This window comes from Camelina sativa, chromosome 9 (genome assembly GCF_030686135.1).
Source record: "Camelina sativa cultivar CO46 ecotype springtype chromosome 9, ASM3068613v1".
Classification (NCBI taxonomy): Eukaryota; Viridiplantae; Streptophyta; class Magnoliopsida; order Brassicales; family Brassicaceae; genus Camelina; species Camelina sativa.
The window spans coordinates 21,988,602-22,011,727 of record NC_141888.1 but is presented as its reverse complement, the minus strand read 5'-3'; the positions used below and the strand labels follow the sequence as shown (position 1 = coordinate 22,011,727).

At 37.4% G+C, this 23,126-nt stretch overlaps 4 protein-coding genes and 1 pseudogene across 6 annotated transcripts; all 5 read right to left on the bottom strand.

The window, feature by feature from the left end:
• Positions 1 to 258: 258 nt before the first annotated feature.
• On the bottom strand, positions 259 to 1,944 carry LOC104715446 (FBD-associated F-box protein At3g49020-like). The gene is made up of 4 exons (XM_087465657.1): positions 1,928 to 1,944; positions 916 to 1,789; positions 687 to 821; positions 259 to 576 (listed from the first exon to the last, which is right to left on the bottom strand). The coding sequence occupies exons 1-4, from the start codon at positions 1,942 to 1,944 to the stop codon at positions 259 to 261; spliced, it is 1,344 nt and encodes a 447-aa protein (XP_087321783.1).
• Positions 1,945 to 4,441: 2,497 nt separating this feature from the next.
• Positions 4,442 to 6,431, bottom strand: LOC104715445 (FBD-associated F-box protein At3g49020-like; annotated as a pseudogene). The gene is made up of 4 exons (XR_015565657.1): positions 6,191 to 6,431; positions 5,213 to 6,089; positions 4,985 to 5,119; positions 4,442 to 4,893 (listed from the first exon to the last, which is right to left on the bottom strand). The product of XR_015565657.1 is annotated as an FBD-associated F-box protein At3g49020-like (transcript).
• Positions 6,432 to 8,039: 1,608 nt separating this feature from the next.
• LOC147938494 (zinc finger BED domain-containing protein RICESLEEPER 2-like) lies at positions 8,040 to 12,473 on the bottom strand. Its single transcript, XM_087465656.1, has 3 exons — positions 12,173 to 12,473; positions 10,566 to 10,696; positions 8,040 to 10,190 (listed from the first exon to the last, which is right to left on the bottom strand). Exons 1-3 carry the CDS (start codon positions 12,471 to 12,473, stop codon positions 8,040 to 8,042), a joined length of 2,583 nt encoding a protein of 860 aa, XP_087321782.1.
• Positions 12,474 to 16,756: 4,283 nt separating this feature from the next.
• Positions 16,757 to 17,107, bottom strand: LOC147938493 (uncharacterized). The gene has a single exon (XM_087465655.1). It carries the CDS (start codon positions 17,105 to 17,107, stop codon positions 16,757 to 16,759), a length of 351 nt encoding a protein of 116 aa, XP_087321781.1.
• A 2,422-nt stretch (positions 17,108 to 19,529) lies between these two features.
• On the bottom strand, positions 19,530 to 21,566 carry LOC104711402 (FBD-associated F-box protein At3g49020). Of its 2 annotated transcripts, none has more exons than XM_010428104.3 (4): positions 21,302 to 21,566; positions 20,279 to 21,155; positions 20,041 to 20,175; positions 19,530 to 19,950 (listed from the first exon to the last, which is right to left on the bottom strand). In XM_010428104.3, exons 1-4 carry the CDS (start codon positions 21,313 to 21,315, stop codon positions 19,621 to 19,623), a joined length of 1,356 nt encoding a protein of 451 aa, XP_010426406.1. In that variant the 5' UTR covers positions 21,316 to 21,566; the 3' UTR covers positions 19,530 to 19,620. The 2 variants fall into 2 exon arrangements, with proteins under 2 accessions (XP_010426406.1, XP_019084814.1); XM_019229269.2 differs by lacking the exon at positions 21,302 to 21,566 and adding an exon at positions 21,214 to 21,227.
• Positions 21,567 to 23,126: the final 1,560 nt, after the last annotated feature.

Here is a 23,126-nt window from a genome sequence, read left to right as displayed (position 1 = left end):
GATTAAATGGTTTAATCAGGTTTAGTGATCGCAATTCTCTGTCTCAATTACATAGGTTCTGTTTTAGATATTTTAAAAAGTATATGTTGTTTTATGCAGAACAAATTAAGTTTGGGATGTTTTATAAAGAGAAGAAAAGTGTTATATAGTGGCAACCCTAACATATTGGAATTGGCTTTTTCCATAACACATACATTTCTTGAGCAGTTTCCTAAATCAACAAAATAGAAATCCTAATTGTCGAGGAAAATATCCTCATTAGAAAGTTTCAGCTTCGATAACGAGGTGACATGAATCTGAAGCCCTGGCCTCAGTAGCCAACTGGTTGAGCATCTCACCTCTCTTTTCCAACTTCTCGAGCTCTTTAGATTTGATTGGTTTTGTGGAGAGAGTAGCTTTCTTCAACCGTCTTGCGTTCTTAAGGATGTATGTAGCCACTTCTTTCTCATCTTCTCGTTGCCAATCGTAATTTGTCCACACGAATGTCTCAAGATGGAACAACAAACATTCTGGTACACACTTTGGTCGATTCCATTTCAAGCCGATCAGACTATATTTGTTATGGAAGTGATATGGCTGCGGCCAAAGCAATCAATGTAATATATTTAGAGATCATCAAAATACATGAAAGTAGAGCAATTTAGAATTTGCAATTTAGAACTATCCTAAAGAGTGAAATGGCTTACGTCAATGAGTTTGAGGATTTGCAATTTAGGCGAACTATCGAGCATGAGTGAAAGAAGATTCCACCACTCGTCTTCTTTTGTATGCAGCTCCAAAGATAGAAGCTGATAGAAGATTTTACCAGTAGGATGCTTAATCTGTGCATCAAGCAACATAATAGTACACAAAACAATGTTAGCCAAACTGTAGATGAAACCACGAGAAAAGAATCTAAAATCTAAAAAAAATTACATGTAAGGGTGATAAGTCTAAAGAAAGACGTTTGGCTGGAGTTAGAGTTTCCAATATGTTCTCATTCTTTATACGATACACGCTATAGATTTTTGCCTCCACCAGCTCTGGCGCTTTCTGAATCAGACAAAGTCCAAGCCCATCGAACTTATTGATGAACAAGTAGTTCAAAGAAGGAGCATTTATCACATAGCCCTTAGCAGCTTTTGGATAGTATTTATCTACTAAGATTAGTCTCTGTAATGATGGCACGGCAATAGTGAAAACCCCCACATCGGCTTTGCTAAATCTACACACGGCCAAATCTTCAAGACAAGGGCATCCACAGAAAAGGTTGGAAATAGATTCTTTGTCTTTGAAGCTTACATGGGAAAGGTACATCTTTCTCAGGGACTTGAAACAAACCGGAGAAGAAAGGTCTAAAAGAATTGAACCCGTGAGTTCCAATATCTCGAGTGTATTGTTACATCTACACAAAGCACCCGGGAATTTTAATGAGCCTCTCCATGGAAAGGACAAGTCCAGTACCAATTTACGCACATGGCGTGCAAATGCAGTTCCTACCAATAATCCCATCTGCAAAGCATCACATTCATATCCAACCATTAAATGCAAACTCTCTAGAACCGGAGCTTTATGTAGAATCAGAGTTCTGGAAACATCCTCTGAAAATGTATTGTGATAGTCAGAAACAAACTTGAGATTTGGCAACAACTTCCAAACAGATTTCCAACTTTTAGACAAAACACTAGTGGCTATGGCAGTTTTTGTTGGAAGTGAAGACAATATATCCACAAGCAAAGCTTCAGGCAACTCACTGATCCTGTCCTCATTTACAACATCTCGATTACTCAAACCTTCACCACCAGTTTTGCTGTATAAGAAAAACAAAAAGATAAACTAAAGATAAAGTTCATAGAAATTAAAGTTGGAAAGTTACAAAATTAAAAAACCTCAAAGAAACGGATTATTCCGAGAAACAAAAAAACATAAACGAAACAGAGAGACATACCGTTGTAGTTGTTCCATTATTTCGTTAAAGAGAGAAAACAATTGTTTCAGATTACGAACGCTCCAAACTCTTATGCAAATGGTCCCTAATACACGAATCCGGCTAATGCTTAGATATGATAATGGTGATGAGATTCACTTGTGTAGTTGTGTTTCATTAGTAAAAGGATGACCTAGTTACAAAACCCTAGGAGATAGAGAACCGAAAATATATTTAGGAATTACATTTATCTCTAAAGTATTATTTACATTAGGTTATCATATTAAAATAAAGATAAACACACCAAAAAAAAAAACAGAATTCTTAATACCTTATCGATTTTCCAGTTTGGTTCCTTTATCTGCTCGTTCCTACAATCTCAATTTTCAAATTATATCCATCGACACGTAGTTGCAGTCTTATTCACAACATCAAAATTAAAACATAAATGTAAATATACAAAAAATAAAAAACGTATTTATATTGATTCATAGTAAAATAATAAGAGCTCATATAATTTTTCTTTTCCTAAAAAGAAACACAAAAAATACAACCTCGAGAGAAAAAAATAATCATAACGTATAATAAAAAATTCAATTATAAAAGAACCAAAAAAAAATATAAAAAACCACAATATCAACACTACCTAATTAATTAACCTAATGCATTCAATATCCAATGTTGTAACCTAAGCTCTATATTTATAGTTAAAAATATAGGGCAAATTACAGCCATAGTAATTTGTAGAAATTTAAGTTTATCTCTAGAAATTGTATAATTTAAAAAAAAAAAAATTCCTTGGATCAAATATTTTCAATGTATTTTTGTGGGTTTATTTGATATATTTTGGTGAAAATGATATATAATTGATGACAGTTATGAAATATTATCTTCTAGAAAATTTTAAATTACTATTAAGGTTAAACTTTTATTTTAGATACACAAAATTTTTAAAAAATAGAAAAATCAGTTGTTCTAATAAGATCAAATCTGATCAAAAGAATATTAGATTTAACTGGACGTCCAGAGGCGAGACGGATCAGACATTCGAACTGGTGACCTTGCATATACTAAAAAATTTCTTTGACCACCAGACAAACGAAACATTTTTAGAATTATGAATTAATCTTTTTTTTCTCATTTTTAATTGACCGCCACCATCTATGTTTTCTTCCACTGTTTTCTTATTTTTCATATTCTTTCTCGACATTTTCATTGTCAAATTTTTCATTATAATTTTTATTATTACTTTTATCATCCCATTCTTCGTTATACTCTTCCTCGTCAGCTTTCTCACATTTTCCCACTAAATAATCATTTAAAACTTTTGTTTTATACTACCAAATAACTTGTTAACCCATCAAACTCTAAAATCAAAATCATTGCCTATTTCCTCATAAAATTTCAAGGATCAGTATAGTTACCACATGACTCAATTATTGATACTTTCACCTGTATACTTACTCGGTTTTAGATCCATTTATTGAAACTTCTTGAACCAAAATCTTTAATACTACAAAATTACAAATTACTTGCAGAGAAAATAATATAAACACATGTATAGCTAATAAAAAATGTGTTTGTCGTTGATAATTTTTCTTGTAAACATCAAAAATTAACTCAAACAACATCAAATCAGTTTATCCTTCTTCTTTAGACCCAAAAATTAAAAAAAACCCCACGAAAATGTTAAAATCTAAAAATTACATGTAAGGGTGATAAGTCTGAAAGACGTTTGGCTGGAGTTAGAGTTTCTAGGATGTTCTCATCAACTATTTTGGAAACGTGACAGAATTTTGCCTCCACTAGCTCTGGTGCTTTCTCAATCAAACAAAACTCAAGATCATGAAACCCGTTGATGTCCAAGTATTTTAAAGCAGTGGCATTTATAACATAGCCTCCATCCCCCATTCCTGAGCATACAACTTCTATGGTAAGTCTCTGTAATGATGGCACCTCAATTATGAAATTTGCTACATCGGCATTACAATTTCTATACACGACCAAATCTTCGAGACAAGGGCAGCCAGAGAAAAGGTTGGAAACAGATTCTTCGTCTTCAAAGTCTACAAGGTAAAGGGTGCAGCTCTCTGAGGGACCAAAACAAACAGGAAGTCGAAGATCTATAAGAATATTATACTTGAGTTTCAAGATCTCGAGTGAGTTATGACATCTACCTAAATCACTAGAAAAGTGTACAAATACTTCCTCATTAAACTGAAAATCCAATACCAATTTACGCACATGGCGAGAAAATGCAATTCCAATCCATAATCCCAACTCAAAAGCATCGCATTTCTGTCCGACTTCCAAATGCAGAATCAAAGATCTGCAAAGATTCTCTGAAAATCTATGGTCGTATACTCGTATTGGTGATAGATACAATCGAACTTGAGTTTGGTGAAATATTTTAAATGCTAAGTTGCTAACACACAAACAGAGACATGGGCCATATTCATTTGTTCCTTTGAAAATGCAAAAGGTAAGTTGGAAACTCTAATGCATCTTTTGGTTTGACCATTGCTATATACCTAATTAAATAAATAAATGTGGGTGCTAGATTCTTATTACGAACCCCAACTCATAACAGTTAAGCCGATTACCCTAGGATATGTGAAGTAGACTGATTTGCAGTTTTGCACTTTTCCATAGCATTTATCCTACCAATTACAAGAGTACGTATCAGCTTCACACACGAGGTGACATGAATTTGAAGCCCTAACCACATTGACCAACTCGTTGAGCATCTCACGTCTTTTTTCCAACTTCTCGAGCTCTTTAGATTCGATGGGTTTTGTGGAGAGAGTTGCTTTCTTCAATCGTCTTGCGTTCTTAAGGATGTATGTGGCAACTTCATGCTCACTGTCTCGTTGCCATTCGTATCTTGTCCACAAAAATGTCTCAAGATGGAACAACAAACATTCAGGTACACACTCTGGCTGATTCCATTTCCGGTCCACCAGATAATCTTTATCAAATCGCGTTGACTGAGATGAATGTAATATTTAAGATCAGTAAAATACCTGAAAGAGCACTGGGAAAAGACAAAAAAGGTAGTTGAATAATGTAATGACTTACGTCGATGAGCTTGAGGATTTGTAATTTAGGAGAACTATCAAGCATGAGCGAAAGAAGATTCTACCACTCTTCTTCGTTTGTATGGAGCTCCAAAGATAGAAGCTGATAGAAGCTTTTACCAGTAGGATACTTAATCTGCGCATCACGCAACATTAGTAGTACACAAAACAATGTAAGCCAAGTTGTAGAGAAAAAACCCCCTGATAAAATCTTAAATGTAAATATTACCTGTAAGGGTGATAAGTCTAAGGAAAGACGTTTGGCTGCAGTTAGAGATTCCAGGATGTTCTCATTGGTTATATCACAAACGTCAGTGATTTTTGCCTCCACCAGCTCAGAAGCATTCGCAATCAGACAAAACTCAAGCCTATGGATCCCGTTAAGGTTCAAGTATTTCAAAGAAGGAGCATTTATCACATAGCCACCCTCTCTATCTCCATAGTAATCATCTTCAATGGTTAGTCTCTGTAATGATGGCACGGCAATAGTGAAATCCAGCTCCGTATTGCTTCTTCCATTTACGACCAAATCTTCAAGACAAGGGCAGCCACATAAAAGGTTGGAAACAAATGATTGGTTTTTGAAGTATGCATAGTAAAGGTGTAGCTTTCTCAGGACTTTTAAACAAACACGAGAAGGAAAGTATTAGAATAATTGAACCCTCAAGTTGCAATATCTCGAGTGTATCATTACATGTACACAAAACACTCTGAAATCTTCTTACTGAGCCTTCCTCCTGAAATGCAAAACTTAATACCAATTTGCGCAGATGGCGTGCAAAAGCAAGACCAATCAATATCCCAACATCCGAAGCATCACCCTTATCTTTAATTCTCAAATGCAGACTATCTAAAACAGGAGCTTTATGTGAAATCAAAGATCTGAAAACATCCGCTGAAAATGTATGGTGATGATTATTAAAATCAAACTTGAGATTTGGCAACAACTTCCAAAGAGATTTCCAACTTTTAGACAAAACACTCGTGGTTATGGCAGTTTCTGTTGGAAGTGAAGACAATATGTGCACAACCAAAGCTTCAGGCAACTCACTGATCCTGTCCTTGTTCACTCACCTCGATTTCTCAAACCTTCACAACCGATTTTGCTGTAAAAAGCAAAAAAAAAAAAAAACAAAAAAAAACTAAAAGAATTAAAGGGGTTCGAGGATTACAGTGGGAAGGGAAATAAAGAAAGCGAGAAGAATACCATTTTTGTTCCATTTTTTGTGAACAGAGAGACAGCTATCTGGTACAAAATCCAGCCGAGTACACGAATCCAGAAGCTTAGATATGATCATGGTGACGAGAGAGAGATTCAGCTTCAGAAACTATTCAATTTGGTTTGCGAAAGTATTAGCAAGCCACGAAACCCTAACAGAGTGAGTGACCCCAATGCTTAGAAGAAGAATCTGGAAGAGAAGAAGAAGAGAGTGTGTGATAAAAGTGAAAATTGCTTTTAAATGGGTTTGTTTGGTCACCGTTGAGGCCCAATATAAACCGTTGAGTCCGTCAACAACATTTTCTCGAGTTTTCTTTCTTAATTAGTAAGTGTTTGAATCCCCTCCATTAGCCATGGGCATTCGGGTTACCCGTTCGGGTTCGGATATTACCCGTTCGGGTTCGGGTTAATGGATAATGGAAAATAGAACCCATTCGGGTATTTTACTATGTTTGGGTTGGGTTCGGTTCGGGTAGTACCGGGTTCGGGTCGGTTTGGGTTACAATTTTCAGAACCCGGAAAAAATCCGAAAAAACTGGTTCTATTCGGTTTCGGTTAAAGTGTACCCGAACTCAACGAAAACTAGGCCTGGGCACTAATACACGTTACCCGTACTCGACCCGTTACTCGGCTCGTACCCATCCCAAAAAAAAGGGTACCCGTAGCTTTAGGGTCGAGTAAAGGGTATTATATTTATATTACCCGTGAGTAAGGGACGAGTATAGGGTATTAGTTTAGTTTTCAATACCCGTCCCGTTACTCGGCCCTTTACCCGTTTTGCTACCCGACCCGTAAATACCCGTTAATATTTTGTATTATTATTATTATTATTTATTATTAATTTATAGAGTTAGAGTTAAAACCTAAGTTCAACTTAGCCTAACTGAATTAATATATTATTTTTATTTTCAAAATTCGTAATTTTATAATTTTGGAACTATATATTGCATAAATTTATGAATTTTTCATTTTTTGGATTTCAAAAGATAAAATTATTATTGCGATTATTAACATTTTTTATCGGGTATTCGTTTTCCGGGTAATAATAAAAGGTCGGGACGAGTAAAGGGTCAACTATTTTTTACCGGGTACCCTTTATTTAAGGGTCGAGTATGAGTAAATTTTTTCTGTTACCCGTTAGGGTCGGGACGAGTAAAGGGTCAGAGAAAATTCAAGGGTACCCGTTCCGTGCCCAGCACTAACGAAAACCCGAACCGAAACCCGAACTACACTTGAAATACATGAAAAAATCTGCAGTTTACCATCCTAAATCTGCAGGTTACCATCTAAAATCACATAACTATTACACATAACTAATGAAAACATAGAATATAACTCCAAATTTAACATCCAAAAACTAAAAGAGATAGAAAAGTGATAAGTGATAACAAATTCAAGTTGCTGAAAGAGTGAAAGCAAAGAAGAGTTTAGATGTGAAAGTGCAACATAGAAAATTAGAAATAGAAGATAGAAAGTTGAAACTTGGTGATTGATGTCTTTGATTTGAAATTTCCTAAAACAAAATGAAACAAATATCAATAACAAAATTGAGAAATTGAGAGACAAATACAAAGAGTAGAGAGTAGAGACTATATAGTATATACTTAAACTAACCATTCAAAGTTCAAACTATAAAGATCATCTGGGTGACTCATTCTCAAGATTAGCTGTCCAAATGCGTGAATTCAGGTTTATACTCTATAAAAAACAAATGTAAACCGTAAGAACAATCAGAATCATATTCAAAATTGTAGAAAGAGTTAAAGTGTTAAACAATAAAAAGAAAACTTACCTCTCAAAAGTTCATCATCATGCTCAACTTCCGAAAGCAAATGTTCTACTGTGGAGACTCCTTTTTCATTGATATGATTTCAGCTTTTAGCCATTGCTCGGTGCAGATCAACACTTCTATCATTTTGTGTGTTAAACAGCTCCTATACGGTTCTAAAATTCTACCACTAGTGCTAAACGCAGATTGATAGGCTACTGAAGACACTTGCATTGCAAGTATGTCCTTAGCAATTAGAGACAAAATCAGATACTTCCCGCTGTTGACCTTCCACCAAGATAACAAATCGTATTCTGTACCTTTAAGAATACTTGGTTTCTCCACATTATCTTTCAAGTAAATTTCCAACTCATTAGAGGAGCTGTACATTACCTTTTCCATCACCATCTCATCAAATACGTTTTCCATGTCAACAATACCTGCTTTCTGACAAAAATCCGGTGCAACTTGCTCTCGGGTCTGCGACTGGGAAGATGATCCATGTGATTGAGAAGATGAACCAGTCTTGTTTAGTAAACTGTTTCTACTGTACTCATCATACAAGTCCTTCAAGATACTATTCAAATCATCTAAAAGATGCACAGACTCCATACTGCCTTTCCCATACAAAGCATCGAAACAGAGCTCAGCAAATTTCGTTTTCTTTCTAGGATCAAAAACACTTGCTACTATCACCAGCCTATTCATTTCAACTTGATCTCCAAATGGATCCCAATATTTTCCCAACTTTGTTAACATAGACAAAGCTTTCTTTTTCAAAGGGTCTTTAGGATCTGTACTTGTAGTTAACTCACTCAGGTTCTTAGTAACAGAAACTATCTCATTGTAGAGTTTATGAGAGGCAACCGTATTTGAAGCAGAAAGAACCAATGTGGACTTATAAAATATGACAAGAGTAGAAACCAACCTCTCAACTTCATCAAAGTCAGATGGCATTGGTGGTCCAATCCTTTTCGTTCCATCCACCTTTTCTAGAAAGTAATCGTTATACACTTTATCTTCAGCCTCCATCCTCTCAAATGCCAATCTAAACTTCAAAGCTTGATCTAACATGAGGTAAGTCGAGTTCCATCTTGTTTTCACATCCAAAGGTACATTTCCCCTTTTAATCTTCACTGCCTCAAGTCGCAACTCAAATGATTTGAGTCTGTTTGCTGTAGCTCTCACATACTGAATACCATTTCGAATTCCAGCCACACTACTGTCGACCTCTTGTAAACCTTCTCTCACAACCAAATTCAATATGTGCGTAGCACACCTCAAATGCATATACTTACCTTTCAATATCAATGCATCATCTCCAATGTTCTTCATAGCTTTCTTAAATTTAGTCATAGCAGAACTATTTGCTGTAGCATTATCTACTGTGATGCAGAACACTCTCTGTATATCCCACTCGGCTAGACACTGAAGGAGAACATTACAGATTGTTTCACCCTTATGATCATCAACACTCTTGAATCCTATGACCATCTTCCTTAACTTCCACATATCATCCACAAAATGAGCAGTTATTACCATATAACTCGCTCCAGTAGTTGTTGAAACCCATATGTCCGTAGTCAATGACAACCTCTGTCGGTTCTGCCCAAGAATCTTCTTCATAGCTGCTTTCTTATTGACATAAATCTCCATAATATCTCTCGATGCTGTCCTCCGAGAATGAGGTTTATACATTTGAGCCTTGGAGCAGAAATGTCTCCAACCCAAGCACTCTACGAATGATAAGGGTAGCTCTGCAAGTACTATCAACTCATTGGTAGCCTCTCTAAATATTGCTTCTGAAACTTTAACTGCCCTAAGACTACCACCAGCACCATCAGAAGTAAAAACAGTTTGAGTTGGATCATTACCGTTAGCATCTTTCCATACCTTGTATTGTTTGCAGAACAATTCAAGATGCTTCTTCATTGTAGAAGTCCCATTTCTAGTCTCACAGGCCAAGTTTCTCCCACAGTAATGGCATTCGCATTTGTCCTGTTTTGGTCCCTTCTTGGTGAAGTGATCCCAAACCCATGATCTTGTCTTCATCTTCTTACCAGAACTATTACCTCCTCCATCGTCACTAACTCTCTCTTTCCTCTTCTTCTTATTTTCAGAACCAGGAGTTTGAACATCATCATCGGATTTAGAGTCGGATCCACTTAGTTCAAGTTCAACATTATCATCGGGAGGATTTGGCTCAGAAGAAGACGCCATCTGCATTTTAAAAACACAAACAAACCAATTAATCTTTACTCTTTAGGATCGTAAATCAATAGAATGATAGATTAAGAAAATTTCAAAACCAGTAACAACTAACAACAACACAAGAAGATGACAAAATTAGTAACAAATCTAAAACAAAACAAGAAGATGAGAATCAATTCTAGTAACAATCTAGAGATAAAAATCAATTTAACAATCTAATTAGCAGAAATCGTTTAACAAAAAGCAATTACCAATTAGCAATCAAATTTAGCAATCGATTTTAACACAAATCAATTCAAAAATCTAATTTTGTTTGTCATTTGATTCAAAAGAATAATAGAATTGAGAGAAAGAAGAAGAACCCTAAAAAATCAGAAGTCATACCTCTGAGTGATTTCGCGACAAGGCTGACGGTGGTGAGTTTATCTCCTTCGACGGTGGTGAGTTTATCTCCTTCGACGGTGACGATAAGGTCTCCGCAGAGTTAGAAGCAGGTAGGATTTCCAGGTTTGTCTCTGGAATTTAGAATAGATGATGAATAATTGAATATATATCGAATCAAACTCGAGAGATTTTAGGAAACTCAATCGACAAAAAATTACAAAACAAAAGGTAACCCTAGTAATAACCCTAAATGCTTCATATGTCGAGAGTCGAGTATTATGTTGCTCGGGTCTGTGGGTACCCGAATGGGTATCGGGTATTATCCAACCCTAACTCGAACCCACGGGTTCTGGAAAATAGAACCCAATAGGGTTTTATAGCTATACCCGAACCCACCCCGAACCCAGTTTTTCGGGTCGGGTTCCGGGTTGGGTAATCGGGTTCGGGTTTTATGCCCAGGGCTACCCTCCATATTATTAAAATTAGTAAGAAAAGTTTGGAATTCGAACTTCTGAGGAATTTGATTGACTAGAAGCTTCTGTATTTCACTAGAATCCTAGGAATTCTCGCTGGGATTTTGAAGTTAATGCTTCGTTCTCCACCGAAATTATAGTCGCTAGCTGTCCCAATTTTGTTTTTGGTTTCATGCTTAATTTACCATATACAGATTGTAAAAGTATAGAAAAACATACAAGTAATAAACTCATTTGGAACCGCGTCAAGCAAACGCTTTTTATTCAATCTTATACAAAAACTTATATTTTTTACAAAAGACGAAACTAAGTTCACTCTCATATCTATCTAACATAATACCCTGTGTAGATTAAAGAGAAACTAACACACTTTCCTTCTAAGCCTTTTTATGATTGCTTGAAGGTTACAACTCTCACGACTTTATCCCCACAAGTGCTAGTTTTTTTTGTGGCTAGCCTTCATCCTTTTATACTTGCACACTCGATTTCTAACCTAAATCTTTGTGCATCCTATCAATAAGGAAATATCCTTGATCCCCAAGAATATAACTTCTTTATTCTCCTATCGAGATATACTCTCAATATCTTCGAGTATATCACGATTGCTTCTCCCTTCCAAATCCCATGCCTCGTCATCTTGCCCAAAAATCTGTCTCCACGTCAGCACTCCATGCCACGTCAGCTAATCATACCTCTGGGACTCTCCACATCATCGTGTCACAGACAGAGCTCTGATGCACTTACAATCTCTCCCTTTTTGATTGAATCTTGCCACACAAGCACTTACAATCAAACCTGAGAATACACAGACAACAACAACCAAGACAAAAACACACACATACAAACCAAGATATTTCAGCTCTCAAGAACACAAACGATTAACCCGACAAGAACTTGTTAAAATAAATTGGATCGTCAAACAACCCAAACCGATTCTTAAAATCAAAAACCAACAAGTCTTAAGTTTCAATAGGGAACAAAAAACAAAAATAAACAATTGCTCCCCCATAGTCCAAACTCCCCCTCAAGCTTCAGAATCAGACTCATCTCCCCCTGCTTGTTTGGCACAGATTAGTCAAAAACATCAATAGAATATGCTAGAAACAAAGTAGAATCAGAGAGAGTACTACTTACCAGCGTCCAAGGCGTCTTGCAGAATCTTGATAGCCGACCGGATGGCTTTGCGCTCTGCAGACAAACCACTTCGAGGAACAGACTCAGCAGGTACTGATGCAGTCTTCTTTCCCTTGGTCGTCTTCGTGGCCTGTGGCTGAAGACTCGGAACAGGTCGCTGAGCTTCTAAGAGCTGATAAATGAGGCTGGGAAACGGCAACCGGAAACCAGATTGAGCTTGTAGACCCAACTGTATGACCTGATCGTAGATCATTCTCCCAAAGTCGAACGGAATGTGATGCATAATCATGTAGATCACCATGGCTTTGTTCGTTGAGATATATCTGGTGTTCACCGTTGGAGACTAGTTGCTGCAGCAGATCTTATGCAGCTCTTTGATGACTAGGTTCTTGATTGTTGTAGCCACTAGCTGTTTGCAGGACTTCACTTTACCACCAGAGAGAAACAATGCCATATCCTCCTCCAGGATAGCAGCAGTCTGCAGTCGCTGTTTGCGCACATCAACGGATTATAGACCGAACAAAGCATTGATTCGACCAGGTGAGAATTCATACACCCAGTCACGAACAAGAACATCAACCGAATCCCCTTCAATCTTCACTGCAGGGAGATTTGCCCAAAACTCATACACCACATCCGAATCAAAAGACCAGACTTGAGAGATGGTTTGCAAGAGACCGGCTTGATCAATCAGCTCTCTGGCCTTATCATCCGCACCCAGAGAATAGCTAATTTCGGGGGCAAGGGTTCATAAAGCAAAGAAGCCGTACCGTCGGGCTGCTTCAGCGGATGTGAACCGTTTCACATCAAACTCCTTCGAAGGGCCGCTGCGAGAAGTTGAGACGCCCTTATCCTTGGCGAGAAACGAACGCTTGGAATCACGGCTGTCGGCATCAGCAGTCGCCTGTCTCTTGCGCAGACGAGACGAGATTCCCTGACTCGACATAACAGTCTTGGGAACATCACCAGTGAGATCAACAACCGGAAATTGAAATGGCACCTCTCTTGGCGGAGAAGATGAAGAGTCACAGGTTTCGTCGTCCTCATCGGTAAACGAGGGTGTGGATGTGAGATTCTTTGGAACAGGAATTGCAGTAGTGGACTCGTCGCGAGGCTCATAGACAACCATTGTCGTAGTAGGGTCGATCGGAACATGGGAAGTTGATGGAGGCAATGATGACGGTGGTGTGTGAAGCTCCTCTTCCGAGCTGGAATCATAGTGGAAGCCACTAAAGACATATTTCATGGTGATTAGAGGGTTGAAGAACGAAAAAGACAAGAGATGAATTAGAAACTTAAGCGGCACAAGATTGAAATCGCAGAGGTCATGAGGAAAACGCCAAAAACCCTAGCTGCTCCTTTTATACACCTTCATGTGTCTCAATGGGCTGCAAGGACTCGGCCCAGAATTAAAAAGCAATCCTGAAAACACTCAATTAAACCATCATTATACACTGAATCTATTTCCTTTTTCGACATTTAGTCACAATTAATGACAATGCACTAATAACTCTCATTATTCCCTTCCTTTTTTTTTAAAGAGCCAACTTATCAGATTCATGAACCAAACTCTGATAACACACAGCCACTAATGATAAACTCTAAGGGACCCAGATCGAGAATTAAACACACATGAGCAAAGCCTTTTATTTTTTTTAATTATTAAGAACAAAAACCAGGACACTAATCATACATGTGTCATGTCAACCACTTGTTCAGAACCTTTGCTAGGAACTATCACATTCTCTTGAATTGTCGAAGATCAGCGAACTGTTGCACGTGGGTAGTCTTTCACACTGTCATGCCTTAAGTCTACAATCCATCCCAACATATTAAGGCAGCTGGAGATCATCTCTTTGAAGAGCACACATTTTTTTTTTTCCACTCAGCCTTTTGATAGCTGTTTCACGGCCTTGAACTTCAGTGACATCACTTGATTTTGTCAATCACTGATTCTAGACTTATCATTCAACAGGACATTGATCCTGAGAATATGTGCATGTCTCTTCACAGCTCTATGACCTCTTTAAATCATGACAACATTTAACAGAACGGACAGACCGGCATGACAGGCAGCAATTTCCCACAGCCATTTTTAGAGTGTTGATCTTCTATATATTCCAGGATTTGCATGATCTGTCCTAGCGCATGTTCCTGTCTCAGATCAACACAACTCAGAGAAAGAGACTAGAGTTCACAGGCACCAATGGCTTAGTAAACAAATCAGCCAACTGAAAAACCGTGCTCATATGGTCAATCTCGATCAGTTTCGCCTTAACTAGTTCACAGACAAAGTGGTGTCTAATATCAATGTGTTTAGTTCTAGAAAGCTAAACATGATTCTTAGAGATGTTTATTGCACTCAAATTACCACAATGAATTAACAGAGTATCAGAATCCATACCATAGTCAGAAGATGTGTGCCGCATCCACAAGGGTTGTGTGCAACAGCTGACTAAGGCAATGTATTCAGCCTCAGCGGTTGAAAGGGAGACACTGTTTTGCTTCTTGCTATACCAAGATATCTGGTTGTTGCTCATGAAGAAACATCATCCACTTGTACTCCTCATACCCGATCCAAACCGCTGTGCCCACTCTTTGGCACAGGTGCTTTGAGATATGAAAATCCCATCAGCTGATTGTTCAACTTTCAATTCCAGAAAGTATTTTAGCTTTCCCACTATACTCATCTCAAACTCCTATGACATACTCTTCACAAACTGTTTCACCAAAGGTTGACAAGTGAACCAGAAGATGGTATCATCGACATAGCTCTGAACAAACAATGTTTTGTCTACACTCCCGCGAATGTATCCTTGATCCAGAAGGAACATAGTCAACCTCTCATGTCACGCTCTAGGTACTGCTTGAGACAATACAGAGCTTTCTTCAGCCGATACACATGCTCAGGATGTTGTGAGTTCTCAAGGCCTTTTGGTTGCTCAACAAGGACCTCTTCTTTGTTTCTCACAATGCATCCACTGGCACCACTCTTGTTCTTGACACTCCAATTCATTGCCACTACATTGACATTAACAAGGCGATTAGTGAGATTTCACACATTATTCCGCTCACATTGTCCCAACTAATCTTGCATTGCAGCAACCCATAATTGTTCAGAAGGTGACTCCTTGTGATTCTTCGGCTCAATAGTTGAAACAGAATAGGCCTGTTGAAAAAAATCAGAGTCCTGAGAAACAGTGTCAGAAACAGCAGCCTTCTGATTCTTTCCAGTCAGGTGAGCAAAAGTAATTTTCTTTCCTCTAGTAACTCTACCCCCCTGAATCGCACCAATAACAACATTAGAGGAGTGATTCCATTGAATCTGAGAAGACGAAGAAAGAACATCCGATGAAGACATGGGGCTGATCGAGTCACCATGGCTTGGAGGTTCTTGCTCTTGCTTCTCATCATTTGTTACCAGGCCCTTGTCATCCAGAGAATAGTAGAGACATCCAAACACATGAGAGTAGCTCACTGTAGGATATTTTCCTTTCCACAACTCATAGGAAGTCTTGTTGGTTCCTGATTTAAAATACACTCGGTTGATGATGTAGCAGGCTGTATGAACAGCTTCACCACAAAACCAATGAGGAACCATATTCTCATGTAACATAGCTCGTGCCATCAACTTCATTATGCTCTGATGTTCTTGGGACAGAGTATTGACGAATAAGACCTTGATGACCATAGAGCTGATCAGACCTGTCATTCTGTAATTCTCCTTCATGATTACCACGAATAGTTAGGAAAGAATGCTTTTCACTCTTGTTGCAAGGACCACATATGAAGTGAGGGTCATCCTTCAGCTCAGGAATTCCATATGCAGCTTCTTGATTAGCAAGCCTCATCGTTGTGCATATATTCAAGCAACCAAGTTTCTGATGCCACAGATCAGTGTCCAATGCAGTGGTTGTGTTGACGCACTGCATTGCTGAGTCCCACATGTAACAGTTGTTACTAGCTCTCCTTCCTCTGAACTGAACAGATCTTTGCTGATCAACTACCTTGCACCCCTTCTTAGGAAAAGTAACATCCAGACCTTCACCACACAGCGGACTGATGCTTATCAGGTTTGCCTTCAAACCATCAACCAAGACAACATCCTTTAGGTGTGGTTGAGAGTCACCACCAGTTGTACTCTTGCCTCGGATTATTCCTTTTCATCCATCACCAAAGGTAACTCTTCCTTCATCAACAGCCTCTACATTTGACAGAGTGTTAAGAGCACATGTCATATGCCTAGAGCTTCCACTATCAAAGTACCACTTGGTCTGATCACCCTCTCCTCTTTTGGCTGTATATGCCATTCGATAGTCGAGATCATCTTTCCTGATTACATCTTCTTCTTCTAACCAGACCTCGTTTTCCTTGATATTTTCAGCGCCACTCGGTAGCACTACAGAGTTATTCAAAGACTCACCCCTGCTATCTTCTTTTCTTCCCTGAGGTATGACAACGGACTGCATAATCTCTACTAACTGATTAAACTTAACCTCTTCTAAGTTTAGAGACTTGACTACAGCAGACATGTGCGGTTGAAGCTTATCAGACAAACTCCCGAGAAACTTTTTCACCATTGACTCATCGCTGTATCGTTTTTCCAAAACTATAGCCTTTTTGTGCGATTTCATTCAATCTACTGCTGTAGTTAGCAACAGATTCATTTTCAGTCATGTGAAGTCTCTTAAATTCAGATGCAAGATTATCCAATCTGGTGCACCTAGCACTGCTTGTGCCTTCAAACAAGATTACCAGACAGTTCCATGCTTCCTTGGCAGCCACACACCCTTGTACTCGAATGAAGATCTCCATTGGCAGAGCATTAAAGATAACCAATAATGCTTGGGAATTATACTTTGATTTTGCTTTTTCCTCAGCTGTCCATCTGGTCTTCTGCTTGGGAACAAAATCACCTTTCTCATCCTTGACCATAGGAGATGACCAGCCCTCCTCCACAGCACTTCAGGCTTCCACATCAATGCTCAAAATGGTCTGCTTCACCATGACTTTCCATCGCCCAAAATTCTCAGAGTCAACTTTCAGTAGTTTTGGTGACACAACGAAACCCAGTGATTTCTCCATACCCATGTCGCAAGATCTCACCTGTTATAAAAGGATATCAGAACTTTAATCAGGTGTCTGCTCTGATACCAAATGTAAAGGTATAGAGAAACACACAAGCAATAAACCCACTTGGAACCGCGCCAAGCAAACACTTCTTATTCAATCTTATACAAAAACTCCTGTTTCTTACAAGACTTGAAACTAAGCTCACTCTCCTATCTATCTAACACAACACCCTGTGTAGATTTAAGAGAAACTAACACACTCTCCTTCTAAGCCTTTTTATGATTGCTTGAAGGTTACAAATCTCACAACTTTTATCCCCACGAGTGCTAGCTCTTTTTGTTGCTAGCCCTCATCGTTTTATATTTGCACACTCGATTTCTAACCTAAATCTTTGTGCATCCTATCAATAAGGAAATATCCTTGATCCACAAGAATATTACTTCCTTATTCTCCTATCGAGATATACTCTCAATATCTTCGAGTATATTACTATTGCTTCTTCCTTCCAAATCTCACGGCTCGTCATCTTGCCCAACAATCTTCCTCCACCTCAGTACTCCATGCCACGTCAACTGACCTCTAGGACTCTCCACAGCATCGTGTCACAGACAGAGCTCTGATGCACTTACACAGATCATATATTGTTGTTAATCCTCCTGAGTGTGCAAAATTCGTATGTGATGATGGTCTTCTCTTTGTTCAGGTCCCAGCTTCTCGTTTACTTCCTCAGATCGACAAAGTTTCATGTCTGAACTTGATTCCCTGTCCGTACTGCCTTTGGTAAGTTTCAATTATTTAGACTTATTTCCAGATGTTTGTTTCTCAAGTTTTGGTTTCTTAAGATTGTGGTTTGTTGTATCTCATGTAGTCATGTGAGAATTGAGAAGAGCTAATCAGTTTCTTTTTTCTTCTTTTTTTTTATCGTCTGCAGATCCGTTTGTTGATGCGAATGTTGAGGACTTCGGTGCAGGAACAAAGGAGTACGTTCACATTCTCTCGCGTCCAGCAACTGAATGGCAGAAAAAGCTTGACAGCAGTCCAGAGATAGAAGAAAGAGTAAAGTTACAGGCTTACAGCAAGATACTCAAAGGACCTCAAGAAAGAAGTTTGTTGCAACGGAATTGTGGTTCAAGACTCTGAACTGGGACAAGTACGTGTTTTTAAAACAGCATGGTACATCCATGATCCATGTGGGTAAGTTACTGTCTTATATCAACTGTTACGTACTCTGATATCTTGAGAGCATGAACACAAACTGCCCATGTGGGATGAACACAAGTTGTTTTTAATAATTATGATCAGTTTCTTGTGTGAAGATTATGTCTCATGTTTGAGTTGACTTCTTGGTATAGGTGTTATGCCGTCTACACCCAAGGGCTGTGAACTGCAGGAAGAAGAAGTGTGGCCACATTTACCAGTTGAGGCCAAAGAAGAAGATCAAGTGTTCTGTTTTCAACAAGCTTTTTTTTGTTTTTTCTTTCTTATGTTATACTGTATTTTGTGACCAAAGCACTTAAAGAATCCCAAATAAATTCTACCATTGGATAAGGTAAAAATTTAAGAACCCCTAATGAGTTTTTAAACTTTAGAATTTGCAAAGTTTAAATTATAAATAGATTTCATTGTTAAAACGTTAACAAATTTCTTAGTTCGAGTAAAAAAAAGCTCAATATCGCTTTCCTATTCTTCTCTTACCGCTTGTTCTACCTTTTTATTTTCTGTACTTTTCTTACTCCTTTAAATGATCTTTTGAATCTCTTCCTCATAAGATAAAACAAAATGATACGAATTTTAGTGCTCAAAGAATGAGGGTTTAGATCTTACAGGTAAGAAAACATAGAAAGGGATGCAAGAGCAAAACATAAACGAAACTAAGAAACATATTTATGTTCCATTATCGTTAAACAGATGCAACAATTTGGTAAGGATCCTTCAGTTCCCAGTGCTATCGCAATAACAAACGCTCCAAACGCAAACGAAGCCTAACACAAGAAACCGCCTAAAAGCTTCAGATATATGGCAACATTGATGACTAACGGGTGACAAACAAAACTGAAACCAACAATAGTTATGCAATAGCTACACTTACAGTTACAGCAGTCAGTCACCCACTCGAGCATCAGATCTGGAGAAGAAAGAAAGGATGGAGAGAGTGTGAGAAAATGAAAATGAGACCGACAGAGTCAGTTCTACACATTATGTAGTACACAAAACAGAAAATCTTAAATAAATTCCCCGGTGTTGCTGAACTGCTTCCTGAACTCTGACAAAACCATTGACTATATGTAGTAATTGGCTTTTCCATTCATCATCTCTTCTAAACACTTACATAAAAATCTCCAAATTAGAAATCCTAATTAAACAGGAAAATATCTCTAATACTTAGAAGAGTACGTATCAGCTTCACACACGAGGTGACATGAACTTGAAGCCCTAACCACATTAGCCAACTCGTTAAGCATCTCACGTCTCTTTTCCAACATCTCGAGCTCTTTAGATTTGATTGGTTTTGTGGAGAGAGTAGCTTTCTTCAGGCGTCTTGCGTTCTTTAAAATGTATGTAGCCACTTCTTTCTCATCTTCTAGTTGCCATCTGTATCCTTTCCACTCGAATGTCTCAAGATGGAACAACAAACATTCAGGTGCACATTTCGGTTGATTCCATTCCCAGCCGCTCGGACAATCTTTGTTAGGAGAGTAATATGGCTGCGGCCAAGGCAATCAATGAAATATTTAGAGATCATCAAAATACACGTAAGTAGAGCTCGGACTATCCTAAAGAGTGAAATGGCTTACATCTCTGAGCTTGAGGATTTGCAATTTAGGAGAACTATCGAGCATGAGTGAAAGAAGATTACACCACTCTTCTTCGGTTGTATACAGCTCCAAAGATAGAAGCTGATAGAATACTTTACCAGTAGGATACTTAATCTGTGCATCATCAGGCAACATTAGTAGTACACAAAAAAAAACAATGTTAGCCCAACTGCAGATGAAACCACGTGAAAAGAATCTTAAATCTAAAAAAAATTACATGTAAGGGTGATAAGGCTAAGGAAAGACGTTTGGCTGGAGTTAGAGTTTCCAAAATATTCTCATTCTTTATATCAAAAACGTTGGTGATTATTGCCTCCACCAGCTCTGGCGCATTCTTAATCAGACAAAATCCAAGCCCATAGAACCCATTGATGTTCAAGTATTTCAAAGAAGGAGCATTTATCAAATAGCCTCCAACACGTTCCCCATAGTTATCATCTTCAATGGTTAGTCTCTGTAATGATGGCACTGCAATAACGAAATTCGCCACATCGGCTCTGCTAAATCTATACACGATCAAATCTTCAAGCCTAGGACAGTCACATAACAGGTGGAGAACAGATTCTTCGTCTCTGAACCTTACATGGTAAAGGTACATCTTTCTCAGGGACTTGAAACAAACCCCAGAAGGAAGGTCTAAAAGAATTGAACCCTTGAGTTCCAATATTTCGAGTGTATTATTACAACTACACAAAACAGCAGGGAATTTTACTGAGCCTCTCTCTTCAAGGACAAAATCCAGTACCAATTTACGCACATGGCGTGCAAATGCAATTCCAAGCAATGATCCCATCTCCAAATCATCACATTCATATCCAACTTCCAAATGCAAACTCTCTAGAAACGGAGCTTTGTGTGAAATCAAAGATCTGCAAACATCCTCTGAAAATGTATAGTAATGATGACCAGAATCAAACTTGAGATTTGGCAACAACTTCCAAAGAGATTTCCATCTTTTAGACAAAACACTCGTGGTTATGGCATATATTGTTGGAAGTAAAGACAATATCTGCAGAAGCAAAGCTTCAGGCAACTCACTGATCCTGTCCTTGTTCGCAACACCTCGATTACTCAAACTTAAACCACCGATTTTGCTGTATTCAAAAAACAAAAAACAAAAAATTAAGAGTTTTTTTTTTTTTACTTTGGTACCTTTGTTGTTCCATTTTCGTAACCATAGAAAAAAGAAAATAACAAAACCATAAAAACATAAACGGGAGAAGAAAAAAAAAAAGCATACCTTTGTTGTTCCATTTTCGTCAATTTGGTACAAAATACTTCCGATTTGACACTCCAAACGCATATGCAAAAGCAACCTACCACACTAAATCCTTCTGATGCTTCAATTTAATTAGTGTTGCCAGATTCAGCTTCAAAATTATATACTCACTTGCGTTTTTTTTTTTTATTATTAGACAAACAAAAAGGATCAAAAGCATAGACTCTGAAAATGAAGAAGAAAGGAAGAAGACGACGGAAGCAAACAACAAACAACAACACAACTTGAGTCTTTTTCGTTTTCCCTTTTTTTTTTTTAGTATCCAAAAACATTCACAAGCCCAAGTTTGTTTTTCCGGCCCAGGCCCAATTAGACGAATAGTTAACAACATTTTTTAGGGCTTTGATACTATAAAAACCTCGTAATGTAACCAAGTTTTGGCATCCCATCGATTACTCAAAGCTGAAATTTAGTTTTAAACAATGGCCAAACATCATAGTAAAATAGTTCTAAGAGATTTACATGGATTTGAACACGAGATTACATGAACTGGAAGCCTTGCCACAGTAGCCAACTCGTTGAGCATCTCACGTCTCTGCTGGTTTGGTTGGTTTTATGGAGAGAGTAGCTTTCTTCAACCAAGGAAAGAGAGAGATGGGGTTTCTCTCGCTTTTGGCATTTCGAATTGTTTGTTGACACGGACAAAGTCAGGGAAAACCTCTGAAATTATTTCAATATTGAACCTTGGTATTTTGTGGTAATTGTGTTGAGTATTGTCCAACAAATTGTTGTCTTGCATTCATTAGCATGTATGTACCCACATCCAGTGCCGTGCTTACAGGGAAGAGGAAAGGGAAATTGCCCTAAGCCACCAAAAATTAAAAATTTGTTAGGCCACATTTTTTTTCTATCTAGGCTTATGTATTTAAATCCCCTTTTAATAAAAGGGAAGTACACAACTTAAGTTTTGTAGACTTTACAAAAAAATATAAATGGTTACAAATGTATACTAATAGGTTATACATATGATATACTTAACCCTATACACTTCATAAGATAACTTTTTGTATATAAATAATAAATAATAAATTCATAAATCATGGAGTATATAGATAATAAATAATAAATCCATAAATCGTGGAGCAAATATATCACGAAGATCACAACATAGTTATTTCAAATGATCATCTTTTTAATAAAAGAGAAGTACACAACATATTTTATATTATAGTGATTAAATTATATTATTTAATCTAAAATTATAATCGCGGAGTTATTTCAAATGATCTCTTTTTAATAAAAAAGAAGTACACAACATTTTTTGTAGACTTTATATTTTTAATAAATTATACATGGTTACAAATAGGTTATAGATAGGTTATAAATTAATTCATATATTAATAGTTACACCTAAATATTGGGTGCAACCTTAATTGGAGATATTCCAAATTGATAATTGATATATTAATGGTAACAAATAAAATCATGGATCTTCCAAACTGTATTTTCAGAAGATTTTAGTCCTATATCAATTTGTTTCCAAAGATCTTTAAACATAATATTACAAATTTACTTTCCACAGATTTTATTGATAAACCATAACGTTCAATAAAAATTAGGACCATGCTAGAGCACAGATTGAATTTTGTTCCTATATTATAATTTTAAGACTTACATACTCAAGCACGCTTTAAATTTTTATATACTCTAGCACGAAAGCTGCTGGACACACTCTAGCACGGATTAATAATTTTATATACTCTAACACGGGTTAAAATTAACAATATAAGACTTACATAATAGATTTACATTCCATGAATAATATTTACAAAAAAAATTGTTTGCA